Consider the following 27,727-nt stretch of genomic DNA (forward strand, 5'->3'; position numbering starts at 1 on the left):
ACTGCACTCGGTCTCGGCCCGGGACCTCCCAAACCAGCTCCGCAGCGCGCCGTAGTCCCCTAGGGTGGGGGACGGCAGGAGGGGCGTTGCCATAGAAATAGCGCTCAAGACCCGGGCCCAAGACGCCCTGGAGAGGAAGGCTCGCAAGACCCGCTGTGCCCCATGCGACCGTGCCTGGCCGTTCCCTCTTGGGGCTGCCTGAACCTGCCAGCAGCGCTTCCACAGCGCCGCTCCTTCCCGCGCGGCTCCACAAAATCCCTACCTTCCGCCATGTCGGGCCCGGCCCTGTCTGCACCCTCGCGAGAAGTGCGCTGCTCAACTGAGGAGGCGCGAAACGGAGTTTCCAAGTGTCGCGAGAGTTCTGGAAGGCCAGGCAAAGGGAGGAGTCGAAACTGGGAGAGAATGGTAAAGGAAAAGTGGAGTGAGTAGCTGGACACTGGAAGAACCAAGAGCCTGCCTCCACATAGTACCTTTGAGGCTCCAGGTTCCTGATTGATCAGGCACTCACCTGATTCTGTCATATTCCACGCCCTAGGGAGGGCAGTGAAAAGGACACACGAGCATAGACTACTCTTTGCAAAAACTTGGACGTGCGAGGGTTTAGAGGAGGGTTTCGTTGGTATTTAGGTTTCTTTGTAATGATGTGAGAGGCTAAGAGAAAAGAGCCAAAGGAGCGGGAAAGGCCAAAGACGGTTCAAGGTCTCTGGGGAAGCAGGATGCCTTCAAGCAAATGCAGAAGGAATTCAGGAGCAGAAATTAATTTTAGATTAGAAGCAGGTCACTGTTATTCTAAAACAGTTTAGGGAGTAAGATCACGCATGCAGATAGATGTAAAAGGGGTAAAGAGATATCAGGGAGATTGCTTGATGACATCAATTTTATGGTCGAAGTTCATAGGCAAGGGACCAGAAGAGAGTGAAGAAAATTTGGGAGAGGACTCAAGTTGGAAGGTCTGGCTTCAAGTGTCTCTTATATGTATTTTTGTCTAGCAGAATTCAGCCATCTGGCTGCAGAAGCAGAGAACGTGGATTATAGCATTTTCCAAGGGTTTGGAATTTATTCCCAAAAAGAAATTGAGTGCTGTAAAAATACAGCGCAGGTGCAGACTGGGTAAAGGCTGATGTAGGAGTCATTAAACTGCAGGTCTCTGTAATACTGAAGAGCAGTGCAGTGGTCAGAGCCCTGTGGTCGGGGTGGCAAACTGAAGTAAGTTAAATAGCGCTAGGAGATGATAAAGTCCAGGACAGGGCCATGGAATACAATAAATGAACTGGAAGTGAGAAGCTTGGAAAATTAGAGATTGGAATTAAAGGTAAGGGAAAGAAGACCATTAACCAGGTGCTAAAATCTTTAGTGAGTGTGAGGATGACTACTAGCAAAAAAAAAAAAAAAAAACTAAATAAAGAGTAATACGGCTGAATAGCATGAGCCCTTTCAATAATTTTTATTCAAAGGAGAATCTAAAGAATGTTGCATGTATCCATGCCTAGAAGAATCAACAGTTAAGGACTCCAGGTAAAGTGGTAACCTTGGAGAAAAGCCAACAATAAGGGATGATAGCTTGAAGGATCTGAGAACAGGATGAGGGTGTCAGAACAGAAGAGGTGTGAGGATTTGAAGTTAGAGTTTTAGGTGCTGCCAAGATTAAGCATTAGTGGGTAGTGAGGAATTTTGAGTTTAGAGCATGGAAACATAGAGTCATGGGGTTAAAATTTTGAGGAAGAGTAATTCTGACTGAGGGACACCTGGGATATGGAAGGGGCGGGGATATTGGAATGTGTAAGAACAATGGTATGCTCAGGGAAATATGCTCCAGTTGTGGTGGGAAACTTAAGGTGTAAAGGAGGTATGGGCAGGGAGGTGTTAGAGGAGCTGCACTAAGTGAGCAGCACTTAGAATAAGAAGAGAAGAGTACTGTACTTTCCAGCTCAGTAGAGGTGCCATAGCTCAAAGCTGCCTGTCAAGAATGGATTATAGCTGTGCCAAATGGTGAGCCCTTTTGGGCCATCAGGGTGACCAGATTAGCCAGTCTCCTCTGGCTACAGGCAGCCTCATCTATCTTAAGAATATCCTACAAGTATTTTCTGGGTCATGACATAAAAGTGATTGAGAAATACTGTAATAGCTGATGCCTGGTTTTACATCATATGACTTATCTTTGCCTCACCAGCACCAGCCTAGTGTATGGTATAGAGCAACTGCTCAGAATGTCTGATGAGTTGTTGCCATTGTAAACTATACTGAGAGTCCAGAGAACTGGGTTCAAGTTTGGCTCTACAGATGATTTGCTGTGTTAATCTTGGGTAAGTACCTGCAAACTTTGAAATTCTCCATCAATTTCATGAAAGAGGGAGTTGGACTAGAATCCATGGTTCTTAATGATTTGGAGGGTCATGACCCCTTTGAGAATTTGATGAAAATGAGGGACCTCTCCCTTAGGGCAGCAAACAGGAACAAATTTGTACCCTTAAAGTTTGCTCAGACTAGACACCCACAGTCAAATGAGAACTCACCTTAAGGGATTTAATCAGCTCAAGGGCTTGACTACCCTCCTCATCAAAACCTACCTTCTATCAGGGGTGAAAAACACTCCTTTTAGAACTGCGTTTAATACAACCCTATCTCTAGGCCCGTTTTCTGAGTGGATTCTTACTGACTTGAATTCCTTGAGCTACAGAGGACTTCTTAATAAAGCCTATAAAATAAAGCATTGTAGTACTCAAGTTAACTACAACATCCAGCGGGCTTGGATGGAGCTACATTAGCTATGACCTGAAATATAGACATCTTGAAAACTCTGAGCACTAGAACATGGTTCATTTTAGACCTAATTCAGATTTTGCTGTTACATTAAGAGGAATTTAGTATGGAGTTGTCTCGGATAGGGAGCATGACATGTAGAAGGATGTGCTGACTGCTATTAAGAGCACAGGGGAACAGACTCTGGGGAGACAGTGCCATATTGTGGTAAGAGGTAGGAGGGAACTGGTAGTCCAGTGAATTGGGTTCAAGTACCAGTCTCAAAACATCCACTATGTGACCTTGGAAAAGATGTTCCTGAGGGAAGGGGTAACAGCATCCAGTACATAAGGTTGTGGAACTGAATTCCAGCCATGAAACTTACTTGCTTTATCATCTTGACAAATTAATCTGAACCTGTTTCCTAATGAGAAACTTACTTTGGAGGATCTTTGTAAGAATTTGGCTAGATTCTTTATGAAACTTAGCAGAAGCCTGCCACAAACTTGAAGCTCAATAAATAGGAACTGGTGTTCATTAGGAATAAGTGAGGTGTCACTATGAACAGACTAGTTGCTATTATACTTATTCCTAATGCATACTGCTGGGAAGAGAAAAAAATCAAGTATCTTTCCTATGGCTTTCTGTGCAGCTCATATGTCTTAAGATGTGTCTGGCTGCTTTTCGTGAACACCTTTTCCTTCTTCAGTTTATTCCACTTACGGGAAAAGGATTCAAAATTCTTTAATCATTTCACTACAGCTCAGTGTGACATGCTGACTCAATTAAGCCAAAAAGCCTAATCCTACCTAAACCGAGCAACCAAAAATACCTTATCCTGGAAATAATTTGTTCTGCAAACAGAATCCTGTTGAGGTTTGCAGTCCTCAAGAAAATGAAAAATTTGAATAAGGTGGTTACGGCCCTAACTTTATAAGGGGAAGAGAGAAAATTAACTGGTACTTCCTCAGTCTAGTTCCTTGCACAGTCGAAAACCTCATTTGATTTGAAGCAACATGCAAATAAAAACTTTTTTGCCATTTACCTTGAGTAGATTATGCATAAAACTTTTTTAAAGTTCAGGAACATCATCTACATCCTTCTATAATTTATTTCAAATATATTTATCAGGGAAATTAAACTCTGAAAATGACCCCCAATCTTCCAACTGTTCTAAAGGAAGATTTTCTTCTTGTAACTCAGCTCTGATGAAGAGGTGCTCCATGTTCATTTGAGTTTTTAAGAGGAGGGCTTTATAGCCACTGGTAACTTGTATCAAGACAAAAGCTTCCAACACCTAACTTTGTATATCCATATGAACTATATGTAAGGATGCAGGAAAAGCTGGATATTGACATCCTGTTAAGAAAAAAATACTCACTCTTGCCTCTTTTGCCACTAACTAAGTGGTCCTGGGCAGGCATTTGAGCTAATTTTGCCCATCTGTTTAGTGGATAAAAGTGTTGACTCTGAAGACTGATTGGAAAGGCTGTGGTCTCTTTCAGGTTCACATTTGGTCAGTTCTTCACCTTTTAGCTGATCTTTATAGTAGAGCCAGTTTAGACCAAAACCAAAATTTCTAGTAATGCTCTAATGTATGCTCATTTTATTTAGCTTCTAAATCAGCATCACAGAAAACTCTGATTAAAAAATGTGCTTGGTCTCATTCTGGAAATTTTAAGACCATTATATCAGGCTGGAAGTCAAGTTAACTTCCTATCTTCTGATTTCTTCTTTAAATGAAATTTTAAAAATTCTTTATCAAGATTCTCCTGTGGACCCTTTGGTACCATGTACTGTTTGTATAGGAAGAATCCCACAACTTGCTTTTGAGACCTGCATCCTAAAACCAAAATAGCTCATGATACAGCCTCTAAGTCATCATTTATTGATTTATAGAGCACCCATCACATGATAGAGGTGCTTTACAATACAGTAAACATCACAACAGAACTCACATAGTTAAATACAATCAACAAATTACAGAACTAAAAAAAAAAAAAAACTGGAATGAAGCAACATTATGTCAAATTTCAAAGATGCTAAGAAGTGGCAGTACAAAAAAAAAAAAAGGTAATTCCACCAACTGGAGACTAGACGGGCAAAGATACACAGGCATCACAACCCAAAATGGGCAGATTTGTAGAGGGTAAGTGAGCATATAAAATAAAATTTCACAACCGAGAATGAAGGCCATTAAAGATACTACAACACCCAAGTGATCACAGAACTAATGAAATAACCTCACAAAGATATTACCTAATAATGACACGGAAACCAACCTCATATGGACTTTAAACTCACTAAAAGAGGCCAAAAGCCATTGATATCCATCCCATGAGCACAGACTGAAATCTATAAGCCTTTACGAGAACTTGGAATAAATTTAGGAAGCAGCCAACAGCGCTATAATCTATAAGACTATGTAGATGTCGATAGTTGGCACAAAGTTAGGCAGAAAAATCCTTTTCCTAAAGCAGAGAGGACTCACCTCACACTAATGGTGAGGCACTAGTGGGGAAAAAAGCCACCTGGATCAGTGTCACTCAAGTGTGGTTTAATAACAAATGTAGAGGCATTTAAATTCACACTGTCAGATGAACACTGGGAAAGGCACAGATGACAACTCTTGACAAAGTCAAAACATGTATTTGAGGCCAGTGTTTCCACATGTAGTACAGTCAGGGCGCCGGGTGGAAAGAAGTGTGGAAAGAGGTGCATTCATTCCTGGCTCTCCCTTCTAATCCTCTAGATCTAGCCCTAAATGACACATGCTTATACCAAAGTAACTGCATTAAAGTGGCACTTACAGTTCAAGAATAGTTGTCCCTGAGTTACTAGGTCATTTGCTACTACTCTCTTAAGAGTCAAATTGCCAGGTTTTAACTCAACAGATTGCTAACAGAATTATAGCAATAGAAGAGCAAAATTCAGAGTCCATTTTGCCACAAGCAACCAGCATGTGAACAAGTTCTGATTTAAGAGTAAAGGGATTCATTCAAAGTCCCAGGTAGGTGTGCAGTACTGGCACTTTGGGGCAACATTTTTTACAGAGTCTTTAAAAAAAACTAAAGAGTCACAAAGTTCTTGAAGAAAACTGGGCTACAATGAACAAAATCAAACAATTTTCACATTCAGTCATTACACATTTATGGGTTTTTATAATGCTTCAGAGTGGAGAGCAGCCTAGGATTTAAAAAAAAAAATCATTCTGTTGTGACTACATCCTCAACTATTCTTCTGCTTTAAAAAAGACATGCAAAATTCACAGAGGACTAGGTTACTTGCAGAAATTTTTTCACTCTTCTGCCAACATATTTCTCCAAACCCCCAAAGAGCAGAGATGCACCAATTTTCACAATTAAACACCATGTCTCATCTGGTACTGTCTTGAGATCTATCCCTTGTATATGCCAGTGACTACTTCCCAATCCCAACCTCACACCAAACAGGAATCTGGGCCTGCCTTTAACACCGTACATGCTCATTTTACCATTTCCTAAAGTTGTTTCAGAAAACTTATGAAATATACTTATGCTCAAACAATAAAATCTAAGTGTACTATGTCAGTAACAGACTCTATATGTTAAATAGCAAAGCATTTACACTTCTGAAATACTTTGAGATTTACATAAGAATCCAGATAGAGCCCAATACAGAGTGCCATGGCCATGTGATTTTCAAGTATTAGAAGTTTGTTTGCATAAGGAATCAACCTGAGATTTTTCTAAACTGCACTTCTCTGGCATTCAGTATTATAACCTTCATTCAATACAATAAAAGCCAACAACTTGACAATTATTGGAAAAAAATTGTATTTTGGAAGAACTCACTACATAAGGTGACAGAATTCCAAAATCAAATTACATGAAAATATACATCGCAATTTCTTTGTACAATAGGTGAGAAAAATCTGTAGTATAGAAGAATAGAGGCAAAGAAATATGAAGGGCTAAGGAGAAGGGTATGAGGGTAAACAGCATTTTTAATAGCAAACCCAGAAGTTAAGTAGAAAGCCTGTAGCTGTGCATGCTTTATTCATCTAACCTTAACATTAGGTAACCAGAGGGCAAAAATAAAACCAAATCAGAATTTTGTATAGTTTGGGGTAAATTTCAGTAAGTTGAATTCAGAACCAACTCTTTAGTTTTGGGGGATAATGACAGTTCAAGAGCTCTCAACAGCCAAAAGTGTTATTGCTACATCCAAATCCAAGAAATGGGTGCAACTAGAATACAAAAAGGACAAAGCACCTAGTGATGACCACTCCTCTGAAGTCATCATTAAAAATCAAGTAGTTGCTTATTAAGTATTTCAATATTTGAACTAAATGATTTGAAAACTTCCTGGTAGATAGAAGAGATAAATGCAAAGGGAAGTGTGTCAAAACAAAGAAGATACAAAAGTTTAGTAAGTGAAAAGAGTTTAATGAAGCCTCAATGGTTTAAAGGAAATTAAATGGAAACTTTTAATCCTAATTGCTTTTCATCTGACATGCCTTAAGGAGTCTTTTAAAACTGATAAGAAACAATGAAATGGGGAAGAAAACCTGCTAAAATCTTTTAGAATTTACACGATTCTTATTCTACTACAAGAAAGCATTATTTGGTACAAGGTGTATTTGTGGATGTACATGAACAGTATATATATTATCCGGATCATGTTGTGCTATGTACAGGTCTTTACAATTCTTCCTGAAGGTTAAAACAGTTCATTAGGATTCAAAATGCGTAATCATCTGTAAGTTGGCACTTGTTAGGCTCTTGTCAGCATTGATACTGGCATGTTTTATTGCAGCCCAGTTCCAGCCAGTGTTTGCCAACTTGTTACAACAGAAGTCCAGCAATAGGTGGGAAGAGTGCAGGAAAAACAGTGCCAGTTTCTCAATTGGAGACCTACAACAAAACAAACAGCATTATATAATAACTTTATAAATTACAAAAGAATTGATTAGAAATTTTTATTTGTATGGTATTTGTTTAAAACAAGTTCTTAATTTCATTTTAAGCTCACTTTTGTGCTGTCTAATATATGGCCATTTCATTTTAAATTTAAACAATAGTAAATAAAAATTTAAATTTAGTTCCACAGTCAGACTAGCCACATTTCAAGTGCTCAATATAGTTAATGATTATCATATTGGACAGTGCAGACTTAGAATATTTCCATCATTGTAGAAAGTTCTGTTGTGCAGCCTTAATTTTGCTTTTTCAATACTCCAAGTGTCTTTCAACTTATATCTAGAGTCAAAAGTAGCAAAACTACTAAAAGTCAAGTGATTTGGAAATCTACTAATATTTTAGGATATTCAGAGAAAAAAATTTAAGATTGCCACGCTTCTCAACTTGCTAAATTTTATCCAACTCTCTAGGTTCAGTCCAAACCCATTTTCTCCATGAAGCCTCCCAGAACTGACCCTCTACGTCAATTAGTCTTATTGTTTTGTATCTGCTGGTCTCATGTCCTGAATTAGCCTAGAAGTCAATAATCACATCTAAATAAAAACAACTACCATACTGTCGAGTGCTTACTACATGCCAAGCAGTGTACCAAGTGCTTTACAAATTTATCTCATATAATGCTCTTAATCACTATATGAAGTTTTGCAGTTTTGCTCTATTTTACAGAGAAAAGTGAGACACGGTCATACAATAAGTGACAAAGCTTCCTGCTGAAAAGTTAGGAAAACACGAAGTTCAATTAAAAAAAAAATGATTGGACTTTTCAGAGCCTTTATTAATTAATGTATGCTTTTCAGAGCCTTTATTATGTTAATGTATGCTTTCAATATGTAGGACTTTTCAGAGCCTTTATTATATTAATGTATTGGACTTTTCAGAGCCTTTATTATATTAATGTACGCTTTCAATATGTAGGGGCATCAGAGGAAGTGGGCAAGGAGAACACACATTACTCTATCGAATCATAAGTCCCCAAAACTGAAAAACCTGTATTGTGTGCCAAGCACAATGTTGTGCACAAAAAGCTCAAACAGAAGATGCCTTAGAATTCAAGAGATATAATTTTAAACTCCTAACAAAAGAGTCAAATGGACTTAAAATTATGGCAAATAAATATGTCTGGTATTTATCTCATACCAGACATGTTAAAAGATCAGTGGGTTTTCTAAAGCCCCGAATAAATTTACCAATCTTATAATCACCCAAGTTCAACCACGCCAAAGCTCTGCTGTGGGTAGAAAGAAAGCTGTGAGCCTGTTGTGGCCCTACATGTGCCTAGTTCCCTAATTTATAAACTGCCTCCCTAAGACAGCTCTTGAGTGGTTGAACTTACTGCTAAATTTTTCTTCAAAGGGGTTGTACCAACCAATGTAAATGGTCCCTAGCAAAGCACTGAATGCACCACATATGAATACATCACCTTCACCAGAATCAGTTTCTACCATTTACACACAGGTACACAAAAGTGTCCACAAATTTTATTAGAAAATCTAAAGACATGTACTGAAATTCAAGAGACATCGTTATGGCATCGGTACTGTAACTTTTAGGTAATGTTACTTGAATGTTTTTCCAAAGACTACTATATCACACTCAAATTAATCCCAGGCCAATTAATCTCTAAAGGCTCAAAGCGCTTGGGCACTGAGTAAACATTCCCCTGTGATATGAACAAGAAATTTTAGGGCCACAAAAGAATAATTTAAAAACTGTTTCTGTGTGAGATTTTTAAAGAAAAATACTCCAGAGAGGACTGGCTGATGAAAGTCATTAGATAACTAAAATCAGGCAATCCAGCCTTTTAATAGTGAGGACCCAGCTTTAAATAGCATTAGCTTCCTTCAGCAGAAATAGAAAATTCTATTTTCCCGCCTTTGAATAAAATGTGTTCTAAACAGAGAAAAGACCTCAGTATAGAAAAAGCAAATTTGTCGTTCTTTTCTCTAGAAAGATAAATGTGAAAACAAACTACCTACGTAACACAATAAATGGCACTGACCTGAAACAATCATTTTTGTAAGCATATCCCATTTCTAACTTAAAATATATCCTCCTGCTGTTAAAAATCACACTTTTTATGTTAACTGAAATTATAGCAATTGTATTCTTTATGAAATAAAGTATTTAAATATCTTAGATACTTAAAGTATTTAAGTATCTTTTTTTTTTTTTTGCCTTAAACCTTAATTATACCCGACTTTAACTTACAAATCTGGAGACGATTCACCTCTAAAGAATTTAAGTGTCTTCTTCTATTTATTTCTAAAACTAAAATCAAATCATTCATTTTGTATGTGGCTACACAACTTAATACTTTTAAAAGACCTAAAAATGCAAAGCAAACAAGTGTGCTGCCAAATAAAAACCACTTTTCGATGTTACAGACAATAAAAGAATAATCTCAATTGTTTTTAAGTGAAGGCGGTCCATGAGTTAAACAGCTTATTATCAAGGAAGTTTTCCCCATTACATTCACACAGATGCTTCCAAAAGTTCCATTTCATCCTACAATGCCACTCAGTATACTACTAAACAACTCTCCCCCCATCACCAATCCCCTGGCTTTTCCCCTGAAACTGAACTATGCATCCTTTTTCTCATGTCATGTTATTAGTGACCATCCACACGCACTTTGTTTTTGAGGACTGCAATATCTCACCCTCCTAGCTCTCCTCTTTGTAGCCAACCAGCACACATGTTTTTGTCTCCCTTTCTTCCTTCTGCCCTTCATGTGGAAATTTGTAAAAGATGCTGTCCTTGGTCCTAATAAGAACTGCTCTCTACACCAAAAGAATCTGTCCTAAGCATTCAGTATTTAGTCATGTGTTGACTTCTTAAAGTCATGTTCTGTTTCTACTCCCACTAGAGCTGTTAACGAAGCTTAACCTTATCCTTAAAAAAAAAAAAAAAAGCCTAGTCTAACCAGCTAGACAAACAGTTCTTTATTGGCCAGGATAATATATCTATGGTACTCTATATACCCTCTTCTTTTCCAAGAGAATAGTGCCTTTGCAAATGGCAGGCAATTAACGAATATTCATTAACGAGAATTAAAATGAGCTCAGGGTCACCTGTTCTTGGTGTTGCCTTCATTTCAAGATAAAAATCTTAATCCTTAATAACATGCAACTGTTAAAAAGAAATCGGATATATATTACTTAGCTAGCAAAATATCAAAAGATGTTAAAAAGTACAGAATGTATATGCTGTGTATATACTTATGTTATACACACATTCATATTTATCACACTTGTATGTGTGGGGAACAGTCAGATTTCTGAAAGATTAAACCATTGTCAGTGGTTATTTCTGGGAGCAGAATTGGAGTGGGGGCCGAGTGGGAAAGTGATAACTTCTATATGTAAGTTTCTACATACAAATTTTCGTAATGCCAGTTTTATTCCTGCAATTGAAGATGAGGAAGGGGAACTGAGGAGGGAAGGCAACAATAAAGAGGTAGACAAAGGAGTAAAACTCTAAAAGCAGCAGTCAGATTTAGAAAAAGAAACCTAACTCCATGATATGAATAAAAGAAGATATTTCTAGATGGGATGTTCAATAGTGTCAAATGCTACAGAGATTAAGAATCAAAATTAAAATTAAGCCTTCGATGCAAACAGGCAGTCCCTAGTATCCTTTTTGTCTCTATCTTCTTGATAAGTCAACTTTGATCCTGATAAGTACACTTTAAAAGATAAGTACAGCATTAGGAATATAGTCAATAGTATCATAATGGCTGTATATAGTGCCAGGTGGGTACTAGGGTTATTGGAGGATCACTTCACAAATTATATAAGTGTTTAACAATTGTGCCGTACACCTGAAAGTAATATAAAATCAAATTTAAAATTTTTCGAATTTTTTAAAAAATTTAAAATTAAAATAAAATTTTTTAATATAAACATTAACTCCCACTAGGCAAAGGAGATAATACATAATCTCTTAAAAATGTGTGACACTTCATTAGTATTTATTTAATTAATTTGCAATATACTATCAAGGTAAATGTAATAAAATTCTTAGTTCTTTCTTTAATTTATAAAGTACTGTGTTTATAAGGTAAAATCACACATAACACTTAGGCTTCAATATTTGTTATTTTGTTCCTCTTCAATTACTTGCTGTCACCAAGCCCTTTTCTGACTGGAAAATGACGTGGGTAAGGAAACAAGCCCTGGAGGTGTCTGTTGTTCCTAAAATTACTGTCAAACTCATAAAAGAACCAATGCAATGAGCTGAGCTTTATGAAGACTAACATGGCAATTGTATCCAGGATAAATATCCAATATGAAGTGCAGGCAGGCATGAAAAATGTTCAATACCAGCACCAGCAGACTGAGGCAAAGTCTAATAACGAGAACTTAATCTATGGTGGTGGAAAGGAGAGTCAAAAGAAAGGAAAAGAAATGAACCACTGACTAGATGTGAGGGAGATATCAGATGTTAATGATAATGAAATAAGGATAGAATTATTAGCAAAAATAAACAGGATATAAAGAAGATGATGAAAAACAAGTAATTTGACAACTGCAAGGTTACTGTTATAATTGGTGGTAACAGAAAGAAGTAAGGTTACTTTTCAGCATTTCAGGTTATCATAAGGAGATCTAAAAGATATGAATCTTTTCAGGAACTACAGTTATCAAACATGAAAATAGAATCAAGGGTGCATAGATCTTAGCCTTACTTTTGATTTGCATTTGATACATTTAATCATAAACAATAAAAATTAAGGTAGTACAAAACTGGTTCAGGGGTAGACAGCCAACAAATGAAACATAGAAAGGTCATAAAAAGATCAACACATAAAAGGAAATGTAATTTTATAATATAATCAACACTGTACATCAGTGGTTAAAGGATGGACTTGTCAATAAATGATGTAGTCAACAGATGCACACTGGGAGATAGGAGGGTAGAGTTGAACTTCTACCTCATACCATAAGCCAATCAATTTTAGAAGATTCAACACATATATTAAAGGCAAAACTATAAAACTTTTAGAAGACATTTACAATAGTAGCGTTTTGATGGCAGGGAAGAAACTAAGACACAAAAAGCAAAATCCACAGAGGAAAGGACAAATAAATTCAACTCCATTGAAATTAAGAACCTCTGTTTATCCAAAGATACCATAAAGAACTGACAAAGATACAGATCAATTGCCTAATAGAAAAATAATCCAAACCAGGACAGGTATTTCACAGAGAAAACATCAGTGGTCAAACACATGAAACAATGTGCTAACTGTATTGGTAGTTAGGACTATGCACATTAAGTCATGATGTATCACTTTACACCTTCCAGATTAAACATTTTGCATAAGTTTTATAATATCAAATGTTGGGAGAAGATATGGAACAAATGGAATTCTTATCCTTGCCAACAGAGGCAACGTTTTGGAAAACAATTTGGCACTGTCTAGTCAAAGAGCATATACCCTTAACTGAACAATTCCACCTCTAGGTATACACCCTAGAGAAACTCGTGTAGTACATGTGCAGCAAGAAACAAGAATAGCCACATTCTCTATGATAGCAAAGACAAAGCAAAAAACAAACAAGCAAAAAACTCCTACTCCAAATTGGAAAAAAACTTCAATGAGAATCAAGAGAGGTAATTTTATCTAATGAAATACTACAAAATAGTGAAAATGGGTGAAATCTAACTATACATAACAGACCAATTTCGAGAATATAATGTTATAAAATAAAAGGCACAAAAATATATACATTTTAATTCCATACATTTATAGCTGAAAATCATGCAATACATTGTTATGAATACAAATGATAAAATTATGAAGAAAAACAATGGTAAACAAAGAATTGGGAATAGGAGAAAAGGATGGAGTAGAGGAAGGGAATATTGGGGATGTAAAAGGTAATATAGCGAAGTTGTTTTTCTCAAAATAGGTAGCAAGCACAGGGTTGTACCATGTATTGTGATTCTTTAGATACCACCTTTTAAAAATATATATATATTTAATGTTTTAAAAAGAAACCAAATAACTTAAACACAATTGGTCAATTCATCAACACCACGTCCTCTTCTAAATCAGAAGGTGGCTTCTATGTTTGACTCATTGTTAGAATTAAGATAAACTTGTGGACAGATAGTATACAATACAAGGGAAATTTTCCTACTGGTCCTATCAGTAATGAACAAGGAGAGAAAGACCAATTAAAACAAGAAAGGTTAGATGTCTATTGCTCTTGCCACTATCTTACAAAATATAATCTTTCTTTATTAAAAAAATTAGGAAACAAAAATTTAAGTCATCCTTTACCACTCATAATACAGTATGAGAAGATAAAAGAAATTTCAGTGTTCTGCAGTCAAGACGGTAGCCCAAAAGGTAAAATGGAAGAAACTGTTGAAATAAGTACTTTATCATTAGAGTAAAAAGAAATACACTGCTACCATACTAACCAGTTTAATATAGAATATCTAGTGAAAAACAGCTGGGTCTACGAAAGGAAAAAGCAAGTTACTACCACTAAAAAATGAAGCCAATGAAACAAGAAATTCAAATACCTAAATCACACAATTTCCAAACATGCATATGACATTTGCAAAACGGCAAAATAGTAGTATGATTTAAAAAATGAACTTACCCTGAAATAAGTGAAGTTACAGCAATTCAACAAATGTCACTCAAAAGCAGTCTCTTGGCTTTTTCTTACACAGCGGGCAACTTTCCTTTTGAATTCTCCATTTCTGTCTTCCCTCCATTCTTTCTATAGGTACAAAAGTAATACCAAGTGATTTTATGCAAACTCCTCTTATAATCTCAAATACTAATTTTAATTTTGAATGTAATGCTTTGGCAATATGTATATTTTTAAAATGTTAAAAGCTGATAAAGTAGAAAAGTAGTCAAAAAATACGTTTGCAAGGGATTCTGCTCAGATACAGAAATTCCCCATGCCAATTACCTCTATAGGCAAAATTATCTTTAAAAAGAGAAAAGACCATACAGAATGTTAACAATTTTGTATTGCACTGGAAAGAAAGCAACAACTTACAAATAAGATACTCAGGCTATCTGAAGGATTATCTACTCTCCCTGTTGGACCCAACCAAAAAACAAAGTAGACATGAAAGTGCTTCTTATATAAAGTAGACAGGTGGAGTATATCCTATTGAGATGATATTGAGCACTATTTCTAGTGTTGGGAGGTAGGAGTACAGTATCACTATTGTTGCCAGGCACATGAACACGGGACTCAAAACAGCACGTGCATAGTTTCACATGAGAATAGGGCTCATTTTACCTAGCATGTAAATAATAGTAGGAAAATTCACAAAAATACTCAGCTTTTTTAAAAAAATTTTCGTCCATTTACAGAAAGCATAAACTATAGAAATCTTCAATCCTTGCCCTTGCAGAGGAAGACATTGAAAAAATATTTTGATCTCAAACAAGGCAAGCACACCAGAAAGCCAGTAATTACAATAATTATGAGATAAACTATAATACTGACATGTACAGATTTGGAGATGTATGCTGAAGTATTTATGAATAAAATGTTATAAAACCTGTAATCGCCTCATTATCATTTTTAAGTAAAAGGGGAAAAAAGGGCCATTCTAGGCAAAGGGGACAAGTCAATCTCAATTTTTAAAAAATTACCTAAAAATACCACTTAGCAGAGAGAATTAAGACTGAGAGCAGGGAGATGAGATAGAAATCTATTACAAAAATATAGGTAAGAAGTAAAAAGAATTCAAGTCAATGGCAGAGGGGTGGCAAAAAGTTTAGAGACTATATAATATGGCTGACATTCTCTGATGACTGAGAATGTATTTTTTAAATCACATAAGGATGACTTCTAAGTAAAGGATAGATTGGTCAATGATTGTTCCAAAGCAGGAACTAGCTAATATAACAATCAAAGTTGAAGCCACTATGTCACACACTTGGATGACCAGATGGATGATGCTATCATCGGCAAATATATATATATATATATGAACCTATGACTTCAATAGGGCAAAAAGCACCTATGTTTATTTCTTTGCTTTCCTGCGACCCTATTACAATGATCATATTGGAATTTTTTTAAGGTATAAATCCTCAACATCAAAGAAAATGCCAGGAAAGTCATCTAATAACGGTGGCAGAAGTTTTTCAAGAAGACCAGAAGCAGATAGAAGAGTAATAAACATGCACCAAAGAAGAAAGAGTAGCAGCCTAGAAAAGCCTCAATGGTAGCTGAGCAAAGGAAAAAGAACCTATTGAACAGAACCCTAAAGAAGTTAAAAGTTTACAAATGGAAAATCTGATAAGAGTCATAAAGAAGTGGGGCTGAAAATAAAGTAATAGAAAGTGCCTGCATAACTCGATAGTTAGGAATTTTCTTCCCACCTATATCTAAAATTCTAATATCTTCCTCTAATAATGATGATATATAGATTTTATGAAGACTTCAAAGGAAGGCACACCAGAGTATTAGAATTGGAGCTGCTAGTGTTAAGTATCAGTACCCAAAAGTAATTACTTTATTTTGGCATTTAAATGACACCCCTCTTCCTCCAACTCCTACCCTTAATTTAATATCTGGCTTGCTACCCACAAACTCAAGTGGAATAAATTCTGCCCATGCATGCACATCCCCCCACATTCTCCCACAAGCCTCCAATCTGCTTTCCTAGACTTTCATTTATCATGGAGAGCTATGCAGAATGCCTGCAGAGTTTTCAAGTAGTCTTCAAAATACAAAAGAAAAACTGACCTCAGAGAAAAGAGACTTCAGAATTTAACTTCTGAAAATCTCTAATTAGAACACCTAAAAAATTAAAGAACTATTAAATTCAAACAGTGATAAGATTTCATGAAAAAGAAACTAATGGAGAAAAGACCAAGGTATTTAAAATGCTGTCTTCAATATCAGCACAATTTTAGATGAAAAATATACAAACAAGTGATCAATATGGATAATAGCTACAAGTTCAAAAAGAAAAAATATTAAATATGAAAAAATTCTCAAAGTAATTAAAAAAGAAAACTTCCCAGAGCACGTAATCAAAATATACATCTAGAGAGATGGAAAAATTTTCAAGTTTACATAACAACATGAAATTTCAGAAGACCCAAAATCCATAAAAGTACCTAAAGGGAACTAGGAAAAGGAAGGAGGGAGAGAAGGAGGAGAGAAAGGGAGGGACTACAAACGAAGAATCAGCCTTGCATCAACTTTCTTACCAGCAACGATAAATACTAAAAGATAAATTCTGTAGAAATTTTATTTTTCCCCCTAGAATTTTGTAAACAAAATGTATAAAGACAGGATTAAAATACTTTCAGACATGTAAGGACTTAATTCCCACATACGCTTTATCAAACATTACTTTAGGATGAAGAAGAGCAAAAGAAAGAAGTCAACTGAAAAAATAAGACGACCCAGGAAACAGATGACCCAATCCAGAAGAGCAGGAAGGGAAGAAAGGAAAATTCAAGGAAAGCAGCCAAGCACCAGGCTGAATCAATCTAATTTGGTGCCAAAGTATGATGGGATCTAGGAGAGATCTCCAAGAAAAACCGGGGCTTCCTGGAATAGGATATCACTGATTGAGAGGTTAGAAAAACAAGCAAACAAACCTAAAAAAATATGAAAATACTACAAAAGGTATGCAATGCAAGAGAAAAAGCAAATAATAAAGGTAAACAAAACTGTTTACAAGAAAGCTATGGTTTAAACGAGACAACTGAATAAATCAGAAAAAGAAGCAGTGTGTTTCAAGAAAAAGAATGGGAGAATTTTACACAATTTGAGAAGTCATGTTTACATATTTCAACTTCACATTAAGGACTATTTCTACCCTTAAGAAAATGTTTAGAATCAAGAGAATGACACTTTTTCAGCAGGTCCTGTCGTTTCAGAATTCAACTGTTTTAAAGTTAATAATTCTTGCCTATTCATGCTGCCAAGTATTTGCTCTTTATTTAAATCCTTTATGAAAATTAAAACACAACTTGTCAGTTCTGATCTTATTAAAAAGAACTGATAGTTGAGGATGAATCGAATGAAACAGTAATTCTCCCTCCAAATGATTTCACAGGATTTGTTTAAAAACAGCTTTCACCTCTTCTCCCTTACCACCTCTTTCATTGTTTGTACATAAAACTGACTAAATAGAAAATTGGAATAGTTTTCTGTCAGTTTTTACTTCAATGTATTAAATAAATTTAAAGATCTAAAGCCTTGGTTATCTATGCAGCGTTTTCTACATATAAGATCTCACCTAAGTTTTTATATAGGTTTGAAGTAACCTAAGAAAAAAGGTGAATTTAAATCTCCTGGCTTTCACAGATACTAACAAAAGTTCCAAAAACAAGAATTAGAACAAAAATCTTAAAAGAAGACTAGAAAGTTGAAGAACTAGGACTATTCTAAAGAAGAATAAAATGTGAATACAAAATAGAATGTGGGTTCCTAGATTCTGAATTAAAAAAAAAAAAGCTATAAAGAACAATCTTGGAGAAATTTGAGGATGGACTATATATATTCAGTAATATTGTATTAATGATAAACTTGTACTATACTTATGTGGAAAGATGCCCTTGTTCTAAGGAGACACATGCTGAAGTACTCAAGTGTGAAGAGTTAGGATATCTGTAAATTATTCTTAAATAATTGGGGGCGGGGGGGAATGTTGTAAAATCTCCACAACTGGTAAATCTAGATCAAGAATATAGGAGTGTTTATTTAACTAATGAAACTTTTTTTTTTTTGGTAAATATGAAAAGTTTTAAAAATAAAAACTTGAGAACACTAATATAAACTTTAATAGGGACTTGATATTAAATTTTCTTAGGTATGACAATAGTAATTATAGTTAAATAAGATAGTATCCTTATTCTTAAAAGATGTAGGTTCATGTATTTAGGGTTCGTGAAGCTTAATTATGTCTGTAACTACAGACAGATATACATACGCAGAAATATAAATATAAATTCTAATTGTAATCAAGTTTAATTAAAGGGGAGCAGATATAAGTGCTTGTGACCACCTTACCGCAGCATCAACATTAGCAGGTGAGTCTCCATTAGGGTCTGCCAGCATAGAAATAACACTAATCATGATGGTTTCCACGGTGTGAATGGGGAGCCAGCGTTCCTCTGGTTTTTCATAACCATATTTATCTTCCCCAGGCTCATGAAGAATAGAAATGCATACATCACCATTTTTATCAACTGCAAAATTAGAGAATAAGAATCCTGTTTGAAATATTTAATAATTTGGTCATACATAAAATATCTATTAGAGATGTGGTCGTGATTCCTATAGTACAATGAATATATATATAAAAGTTAATTTCCCAAATGGAACCTGTTAATTTAGGAAGACCACGGATTTTACCAAATAGGATCCATCTGACAAACCCAATAGGAATGTAAGCCTTCTTTCTCATTTCTGCAAAACTTCAAGATGTCTAGCATTTACAGATAGGTGATATAGCAGCTCCTCGAATAATGTCGTTTTCCTTCTACATCGATGAGATGCCATAGGAACATAACTCTTGTTTATATCAATTAGCCTATGGTAAAACTGGTTTTATTATACATCATTTCACTTAAAAGTTGAAGAACCTATCTATGATGTTAAGTGAGGACTTACTGTACCATATAATGAAATGGATAAATGCCAGCTACTGAATCTGTTTTTCATTTGTAGAAAGCATATGGTCCAAATACCAGAAGTGAGTTTCTACATAATGATTTCCTAGTTTCCCCACCAACTTATTGATTTAAATGAGTGACAGTCAAAGGTCCAGAGGCCTTCCCAAGAAAAAAAATAAGTAACAATCATCATGTCTTTTTTAAATCACATAAAGGCAAAAATTATATTTTTAGGGAAAGGAGTACACTCAAATTCACAAAAGGAACATGTCATACTGCCAGTGAAAATTCATCAATATATAGTTTTCTATAAAACTATTTTAACTGATCAAACAAAGAGGTAAAGTCCTAATCCACTGACTCATGTACATCCCACAAATACTTTCTCCACTGCAAAAGAAAGCATACTTAATGTGGAAATGTTAGAAAAGACAGAAAAATATAAAAATTTTTCAACCAGATCCCTAAATCCCATAAATAACCAATGGTGATATTTATGTATATTTCATTCCCAATGCCCTACCTACCTAAAGTCTAACAAGTTTGTAATAGGTATAATTTTAAAGCTTATTTTTCATCTCAAAACTTAAGCATTTCTCCTGTTATAAACTCTGGGTAACTAGAATCAAAGTTTATATGTATCATTTCTCTCTGACAATTACTTCTTGAATGCATACTGTGTGCTGGATACTCACTGACAAGAGGGGATACAGCAGTGAATACAACAAAGCCTATGCCTTCAATGTCTTATATATGAGCTTTTCTATAATTGAGGGTCTGAGTCCCAACCTACTGCTTGCTATCTCCTAGTTAAAATCTATTAATTAAATTGGAATAAACAGATCGAGTGGCAAGAACAGTAGCAACAAAACTTAATAGCACTACAAAGTTCAACATAAGATGCTTATACAGTATTATTAAAATGCTTTCCTCACTTGAGAATTTTTTCCAAGTCATTTTATTTGAAAACATGATAGCAAACGTTTGTAAAAAATTCTATCAGAAAGAATCAATTTAAGATCATTTCCCTCTTTTACAAATTATCATCATAATCTAGCATCTTCAAATTTTTACCTTGTGTCATTTCATTTTAAACATACAATTTACTTTTTTAGAATGAGAGGTTTTTAGGCTTAATAGCTATTACTAAATTACATCTTGAAAAGTATATTGTCACTGGCAATACACGAGGTGACAGTTTCACTGACTCTTCACTCAGAATTAAAATTTTTCTTTATTGGTAGTTTTTATATTTCACAGGTAAAATCTAAATTAGCTTTTCTAAATGCTTTTGGGGTGAAAATTTTCCACATATACAAACTATACAGTACCTTCTCTTTTGTGAAATGACTGTTCTTATCCTTTACCCATTTATGTACTCAGTGTTCATTTTTTTCTTCCCAAACTGCTTCTTAATTTCCCCAATTTCTGCCTACTACTTTTTCCTTTCATTTCATTTTCCCCATAATGTTCTTTATAGCTGGCCTTATCTGATACAAGATTCATTTAAGAATCTTATATTGCCACTTCTCTTTATACTCCTCTATTTAGTCTTTAAATATTTATTACTTTTGAAACTACAAAATTCTTGTCATGAATACTCAGCAAATACTTGGTATTCACTACTTTTTTTAAATCACTTGAAACTTTTTATTCCATTTAGTTTTAATTCACTTTGCTGTTTGGTGTGAAGAAAATTTCTAAATCAATTTCCCCATGAATAGCTAACCAACAATCTAGGCATCAATTACTGAAAAGAAAACCCATCTTGTCCTCCATCTTAAAACTAAACTATCGGAACCATGCACACCCTTCAAGCAAACTCCTTTCTCTTAAAGCTGTCCATCTAAAATTTTGAAAATCCAATTTACTCTCATCTTCTCTATTTAGTTACTACTTGGGTACTCTCCCTCTCTTTTATCTTACTGGAAACTGGCTTCTGCACCCTATCAAGATGCTATTCTCACAATTTTGGTCTGGAGAACTTATTATCCTGAGTATGTTTATTTTTTTATTTCTTAGTTTTAAAAAATTTTTCCTGGGTACTTTTAAACTCAACCCTTCTGGGCTAAGATAACTGATATGCTGAGTATACCTTCTTGGACACATTTTCCTCCCTTACAGTTTCTGTGACGCTCTTCTTTTACCCAGTTCTTGAGTCACTTTCTAATTTTCCTTTTCCTTGGTCTGACTTTTAATGTTATCTTTATCTCCCTATTAATCTTTTCCCTGGATAAATTAACTTATTCGTCATATCACAATGTTACCCATCATCTCCCCCACCCCAGCTTTACCGAAATATAATTAACATACGATATTATGTAAGTTAAAAAGTGTACTAAGTGATGATTTGCTATGTATAACTGTCATCTTGATGCCAATAACTTCCGAGGCCCTAAAAGCTCACAACTGAGCCTTGGGACTAGTTTTATCTAATTATCTAACTAGATATGAGAAGTGTACCTCAAAAAAAAAACAAGTCCAAAATTGAATGCATCTAATAAGCCACATAAAGTTAACCTTCATCCAATAGTAATTTTTTAACACCTTTACTGTAATTGACATAATTCACATATTTTAAGAGCACAATTTAATGGTTTCTAGTATATTTACAGAGTTGAACAACCATCAAAATGACCAATTTTAGAAGATATTCATCATCCCAGAAAGAAACCCTGTACCGATTAGCAATCACTACTCATTTCTCCCCAACCTTCCCTTGAGTCCTACACACCTACTAACCTACTTTTTATCTCTATAGATTTGCCTATAGTGGACATTTCACATAAATGGAATCATAACAAAGCAGTCTTTTATGACTAGATTTGTTCACTTAGCATAATCTTTTCAAGGTTCATCCATTTTGTAGAATGTATAAGTACTTTATTCCATTATATGGATATTATATTTTGTTTTTCTGCTCAATTGATAAGACATTTGAGTTGTTTATACTTTTTGGCTATTATGACTAATGACGCTATGAACATTCATGTTCAAATAGTTTGTAGACATATGCTTTCAAGTTTCTTGGTTATATATCTAGGAGTGGAACTGCTGAGTTATAAGGTAACTCTGCTTAACCCTTTCAGGAACTTCCAGACTGTTTTCTGTTTTCTAAAGTGGCTGCAACATTTCACATTCTTGCCAATAGTCAATGAAGGTTGTAATTTCTCTATGTTCTCACCAACACTTGTTCTTTTTGATTATAACCACCCTAGTGAGTGTAAAGTGGTATCTCACTGTGGTTTTGATTCTACAATTATTTTTTAAGTGGTCCGTCAATTCTAAATTCTTTCCTTTTCCTTACCACCCATATCCAGCAATCAACAAGTGAGAATTAACTAAATTTTCCTTTCTACCACTACTCTTAGTTCACGTTTTCATTGTCTCTTACCAAAACCATTGATAAAATCCTCTATCTATCTCCTGGCTATTAGTCGGCGTTCCCCTTCCAAACATTCCTCCATGGGTGTAATTTTTCTAGAAGAAAATATAGTCAAAATGAACCGACTACATAACTTTAAAACTCATTAATTTAATAAGTCCCAACAGCCTAAAGAACAAAGTTTAAGCCAGGCATTTACATATTCAAAATTCAGTTCAAGAATCATATTCTCTAAGAATCAATCGTAACCTTCATCTTCTGTGCTACTGAACACTTTTATAACTACATCACTGTCATCTCTCAGTTTCACCATTAAGTTTACATGTCTACCTTTGCCTTATATTGACAATAATATCCTTAACAGAAAGAGATCCTACTTCATTAATCATCTTTGTATCTCCAGTGCCTAGCAGATACTCAAATTCTCGCTTTTCCCCTCATTTCTATTTCAAAATGACTACCACTCCTTCCTAGTCTACCTCTTCTTGTACTTGCGATCATTGTCCCATCACCTCATCAGCTATCCTTTCTTCACAAAGTATTCCCTCTCGCAAATCAAGTCTTAATTATTGCACTCTAATGCAATCTCTCTCATTGCCTACAAAATAGTTTCTTCGACCTTAAAAAAAAACAACACTAATTTCATCAGTTGTCCTCTTAAACTACCTAGACTATTGCTATCCTTCCTCTTAACAGAAAAGAAGTACCATGTATTTCATATATATATGCTTTCACTTAATTCTCACATTAAAAGAAACTAAGGCTCAGAGGCTTTGCCTAGAGTTACTCAGCTAATTCGTGGTGGAGCCAATAGTCAGAAGATATTTTTCTCCCTTCTTACTGGTACAAAAATAACTCTTTTGTGATCACTTCTATCTTAGATGCAATAAAATTTGGTTGTTCCCTTGGTTACAAATAGTTTTCCATTCGTCGGTTCTAGTCTCTCATAAGACCCATTTGTTTTTCAAGCCATTGGGTTCTAATATATACTCCCTATTCATGTAATAAAGCCTTAATTTATTAATTCATCCATTACTCTCTCACTGATTTTTGCTTAAATTAACATATAAAATTTCTTCTCACAACCAAAAAAGTCTTGACCACAAGAGCAGAATGCAGATTAGTGTAGTAGTCTAAAAAGGCAACTCTGATTACAAAATACTGATAGTCAAAACACTCAGTAAAGAAATCCTTGCAAGTCTATCATATAAAACAAGGCCAAAAGTTCAGGAAGACTGTATGTAAACACAGCTTATCTAGCCTAACCTTTGGCTCATAAAGTGGATTACAAATGGTAGCACATCTTTGGGTAAAAAAGTCAATGTCATCTTTTCATGCACAGCAGTATGGATGCTTTCCAAAGGTTAAAATATACATTATTTTATTTCATTTGAGGCTCTCAGTTACCCTACAGGTAGGTCATTTCTTTTTTACAGCTAAGAATATAGATAAAAAGTAAGAGTTGCCCATGGTCTAAGAGCTAAGATAAGAAAATATAAATCAAAAATCCAGGTTTAATTACCTCTATGCACTTCGTAATAGCCAATGAGTCATCTAATGCCTTAGAAATTATCTCAATTATAAGAGTTCTATTAATGCTATTATATCATTCATTAAACTTGCCTCTAGTTTGGTACATCATGAGTCTCAAAGGAGCTAAAAACTAATAAACAAACAAACAAACAAGTAAATAATTATTTTTTCCATGTGATCTCTGTTACTCCTTCTTGTCTGAAGAATCTAATACAAGGCCATGTACATAATGAACAGAATGCACTTAGATCAAAAATTTCAAAACAATTTCGTTGAAAATATATCTTTATTATTGACCTGGAAAACTTCAGTGACAGAACATATTTGTAAATGTAAAAATAACACTAGATAAACTTACCATTTGGGTGCCAGATTTCTGTAATGAATTTCATTTTAGGAGGCCGGAGGGGATAATCTTTTGGAAAAGTGAGATGAGCCTTAAAAACACCACCTTCACTGGAAGAAAAACAAAAGCAAGTTATTGCCTATTAAGTTCCTGCCTATAAGTAGACCACTATTAAACATAAAACAAGGGAGCTAGTACTAACACTATAAATTAAGTAAATGAATAATCTATATTTCAGGCAGACAATTTAATTACTGAAATACCTGGGTTTAATAAACTGTCATGCCTACTATCTTATTAAACTCTAAAAAGCTAGTAAAATAAAAGAAATAGCTTAACACAGACATCTAGATCAGATTACATACTTGCTGTGCTACAAACATTTCTATCACTTCCCATTGCACTTAAAATTTACAAGGTTTAACACTGCCTATAGAGGTCAAGTTGCTGATTTCTCTATGTTGATCTCAAATTATCACTCTTCATATTGTTCCAGCTAGTCTTCTTTCTGTTCTTCCAACACAAGTTCTTTTTTATCTTAGAGCTAATGCACATTTTGTTGTTCCCTGTCTGGAAACAAATATTTATTCAGTCTTTATGTGTCAGACACTAGGAGTATAACAGTGAACAAAGTATTAACATCTTTCAAGAAGTTTATATTCTAGTGACTTTCCAAAGCAGTGCTGTACAACAGAACTTTCTACACACTGGAGATGTTCTATATTCATGTTGTCCAATATGGTAGTCACTAGCCACTTGAAATATGGCTAGTGCAACTGAGGAAATGAGTTTTTTAAAATACATTTATTATTTAAATTAGTTTCAAGTATACAGTACATTGGTTAGACATTTACATTGTTCATAAAACAATCCCCCCAATTGCTCCCTCCCTTCCTTGGGCCCTCCACTTAGTCATCATATTAATGCTAACTGCATTCCCTGTGCCGTAGTCTCCATCCTCATGCCCAACTATCAACTACTAATTCGTACTTCTTTAATCCTTCACCCCATCCTCCCAGACCCCCAACACCCCTCCCCTCTGTCACCAAATTGTCCACTATTTTTGTGAGCTTATTTTTGATTAGTTTGTTCTTAGATTCCACATATAAGTGAAATCATATGGTATTTATCTTTCTCTGACTTATTTCACTCTGCATAATAACGTCTAGGTCCATTCATGTCATTGCAAAGGAAATAAACTTTAAATTTTATGTAATTTTAATAGCCACATGTGGGTAGTGACTGCTGTATTAGTGCAGCTCCAGAGCATTGCCATTTATTGAAGAGTGTTCTTGAAGAAATGTCAAAATAATACAATGAGTTGTGTATGTTAACAACGAAAACCAGTGAGCTGAAGTCAGTCTTATGAGGCAAAAGTGACTACATTCCTGTCTTATGTCCTAGCTGTTTCTTCTATTTGAAATATCCTTCTCCTCTTGTCATTATTCAGAACTCAGCTTAAATGAAAAAAGTTTTACCTGACTATCCAATTTTAACAAGTCACTGTGTCCCTCTATCACACTGGGCTCTTTTCATTTCTTTATTCCAAACAGCAATTCACACATCTGAGTCTTTTATTGTTCAATGTGCACACCATTAGAGCAGGATCATATGATTGTGTTTGTTTCAGATCAATGAGAGATGGAATTCTCAGCTCATTAAATAGTTTTCATTCACTGAACAAATATACATTGATGATCTACTTATGCAAGGTACTGTTCTATGTAAAAGGATACAAGAGAGAACAAGACTAGAGCCCACTGGTTTCATGGCACTTACCATTCTAGTGGCAGAGTAATAAGTAGTGAGACGGAATGAGCAATCTATTGTTAAATTTAAAAAAAATCAAGTATCCATTGAATAAGCCCATTTGTCTTTAAAAGAAAAAAGAGGGGGTATATTTGTATACAAAAAGAAATATATCTGGAAACATGATACCTATATGTAACAACAGTTAGCTCTGGAGGAAAGGATTATGGGATCTTTTACTTTCTGCTTGTACATTGAAGTATTGGTTGACTTTTTAACCACAAGCAAGTATTAATTTTTACTGCCTTTTTCCGATCATAAAAGCAAGAATGGGGGAAGGGTTAAAAAAAAGAGGGTCGTTAATAGCAAATACTCCTGAATACTTACAAAACACCACTGGACTCCAAATATAAAAAGTAGCTTTGATAAATACAATTTTGGTAGGAACAATACGAAAAAGACTGAAAAAAAAATTAAAGAAAGAATAAGGTGGTAAAGTAGAAGCATAATGAACAGGGCAATTTGAGTTTAACAAGTAGATGAGAAGGTGCTGGCAGGAAGACTAGAGATATTAGAAAAAGAAAAACTGAGAAATTAGAAGCGTCTAACCAAGAAAAAGAAGGAACATCTTTTCCTTTTGCACAGAAAGAGAAATAGACCGAATATAGTACAACTATCCAGGGGCAGAAAGGAAAAATGACAAATTTTATGCTTGCTTTATTGGCCTTATCTTTCATAATGTAAAAGATTATCTATTGAAGGGGAAAAAAACACGAACATGAGGAAAACGGAGACTGGAATAGCTGTCATGAAGAGTGCATTACACGAATAAATAAGTCAATCTTCTCTGCCTATGTTACCCTAACTGTCTAAGTAGGTGCCAAAACTGGCCTTAGGACATATTAATTATACGAACTGTGGCTGCAAAACTAGTTAAAAGTGAATCACTAACCAGTTTTCTTCTTAAACAAATAAAAATAGAACAGAAAACATAGGAGCTTATCACAAGTAGTTGTTTCAATTATATAATCTACATACATGTTTCTATTCATTAAGATGTATATACCTAAACATATACTGGGTCAGTATTTAAAGTATTTCTGATTATGGGCTGTATTAAAGGGAAGAAAACTGAAAGCCCCAAATGCAGAAAACAGCCAAGAATCAAAGTAAAAGAACATCAAAACAGCTGTCACAAAGCCCATGCACTTTATTTCACTAGTGAGGCTATTCTTCATTATTCAGTTAGCTTTCCTAGGTCCCTGCATTTTGATTGATTAGATCCACTTAAAAGCTTTACATTAACTGATTGGAATCTTTATTATGAAAAATTACCTAGTCTCTTATTTTCACTCTTTAAAATGTCAAATTTAATTGACAGGATTATT

General features: G+C 34.9%; 2 protein-coding genes across 6 annotated transcripts in view; both read right to left on the reverse strand.

Moving 5' to 3' along the window:
- Positions 1-494, reverse strand: part of ANKFY1 (ankyrin repeat and FYVE domain containing 1) — an 81,055-nt gene extending 80,561 nt beyond the window's left edge. For 2 of the 4 annotated variants that reach the window (XM_039886410.1, XM_039886409.1), the window contains exon 1: positions 263-399. In XM_039886410.1, coding sequence (XP_039742344.1) covers positions 263-272 — 10 coding nt within the window. In that variant the 5' untranslated portion in view covers positions 273-399. Of the gene's footprint in view, positions 1-262 lie in introns of all 4 variants that reach the window. The other 2 variants (XM_039886414.1, XM_039886415.1) reach the window with 2 other exon arrangements.
- A 4,112-nt stretch (positions 495-4,606) lies between these two features.
- Positions 4,607-27,727, reverse strand: part of UBE2G1 (ubiquitin conjugating enzyme E2 G1) — an 86,842-nt gene continuing 63,721 nt past the window's right edge. For both annotated transcript variants that reach the window (XR_005658082.1, XM_039886420.1), the window contains 4 exons: positions 24,603-24,700; positions 18,722-18,900; positions 14,318-14,440; positions 4,607-7,634 (listed from right to left, as the gene is read on the reverse strand). Coding sequence is in view for 1 of the 2 variants with exons in the window: in XM_039886420.1 (XP_039742354.1) it covers positions 14,354-14,440; positions 18,722-18,900; positions 24,603-24,700 (364 nt within the window). In the remaining variant the exon portion in view is untranslated. The remainder of the gene's footprint in view (positions 7,635-14,317; positions 14,441-18,721; positions 18,901-24,602; positions 24,701-27,727) is intronic.

Source organism: Pteropus medius, unplaced genomic scaffold, assembly GCF_902729225.1.
Source record: "Pteropus medius unplaced genomic scaffold, Ma_sr-lr_union100, whole genome shotgun sequence".
In the NCBI taxonomy this organism is placed as follows: domain Eukaryota; kingdom Metazoa; phylum Chordata; class Mammalia; order Chiroptera; family Pteropodidae; genus Pteropus; species Pteropus medius.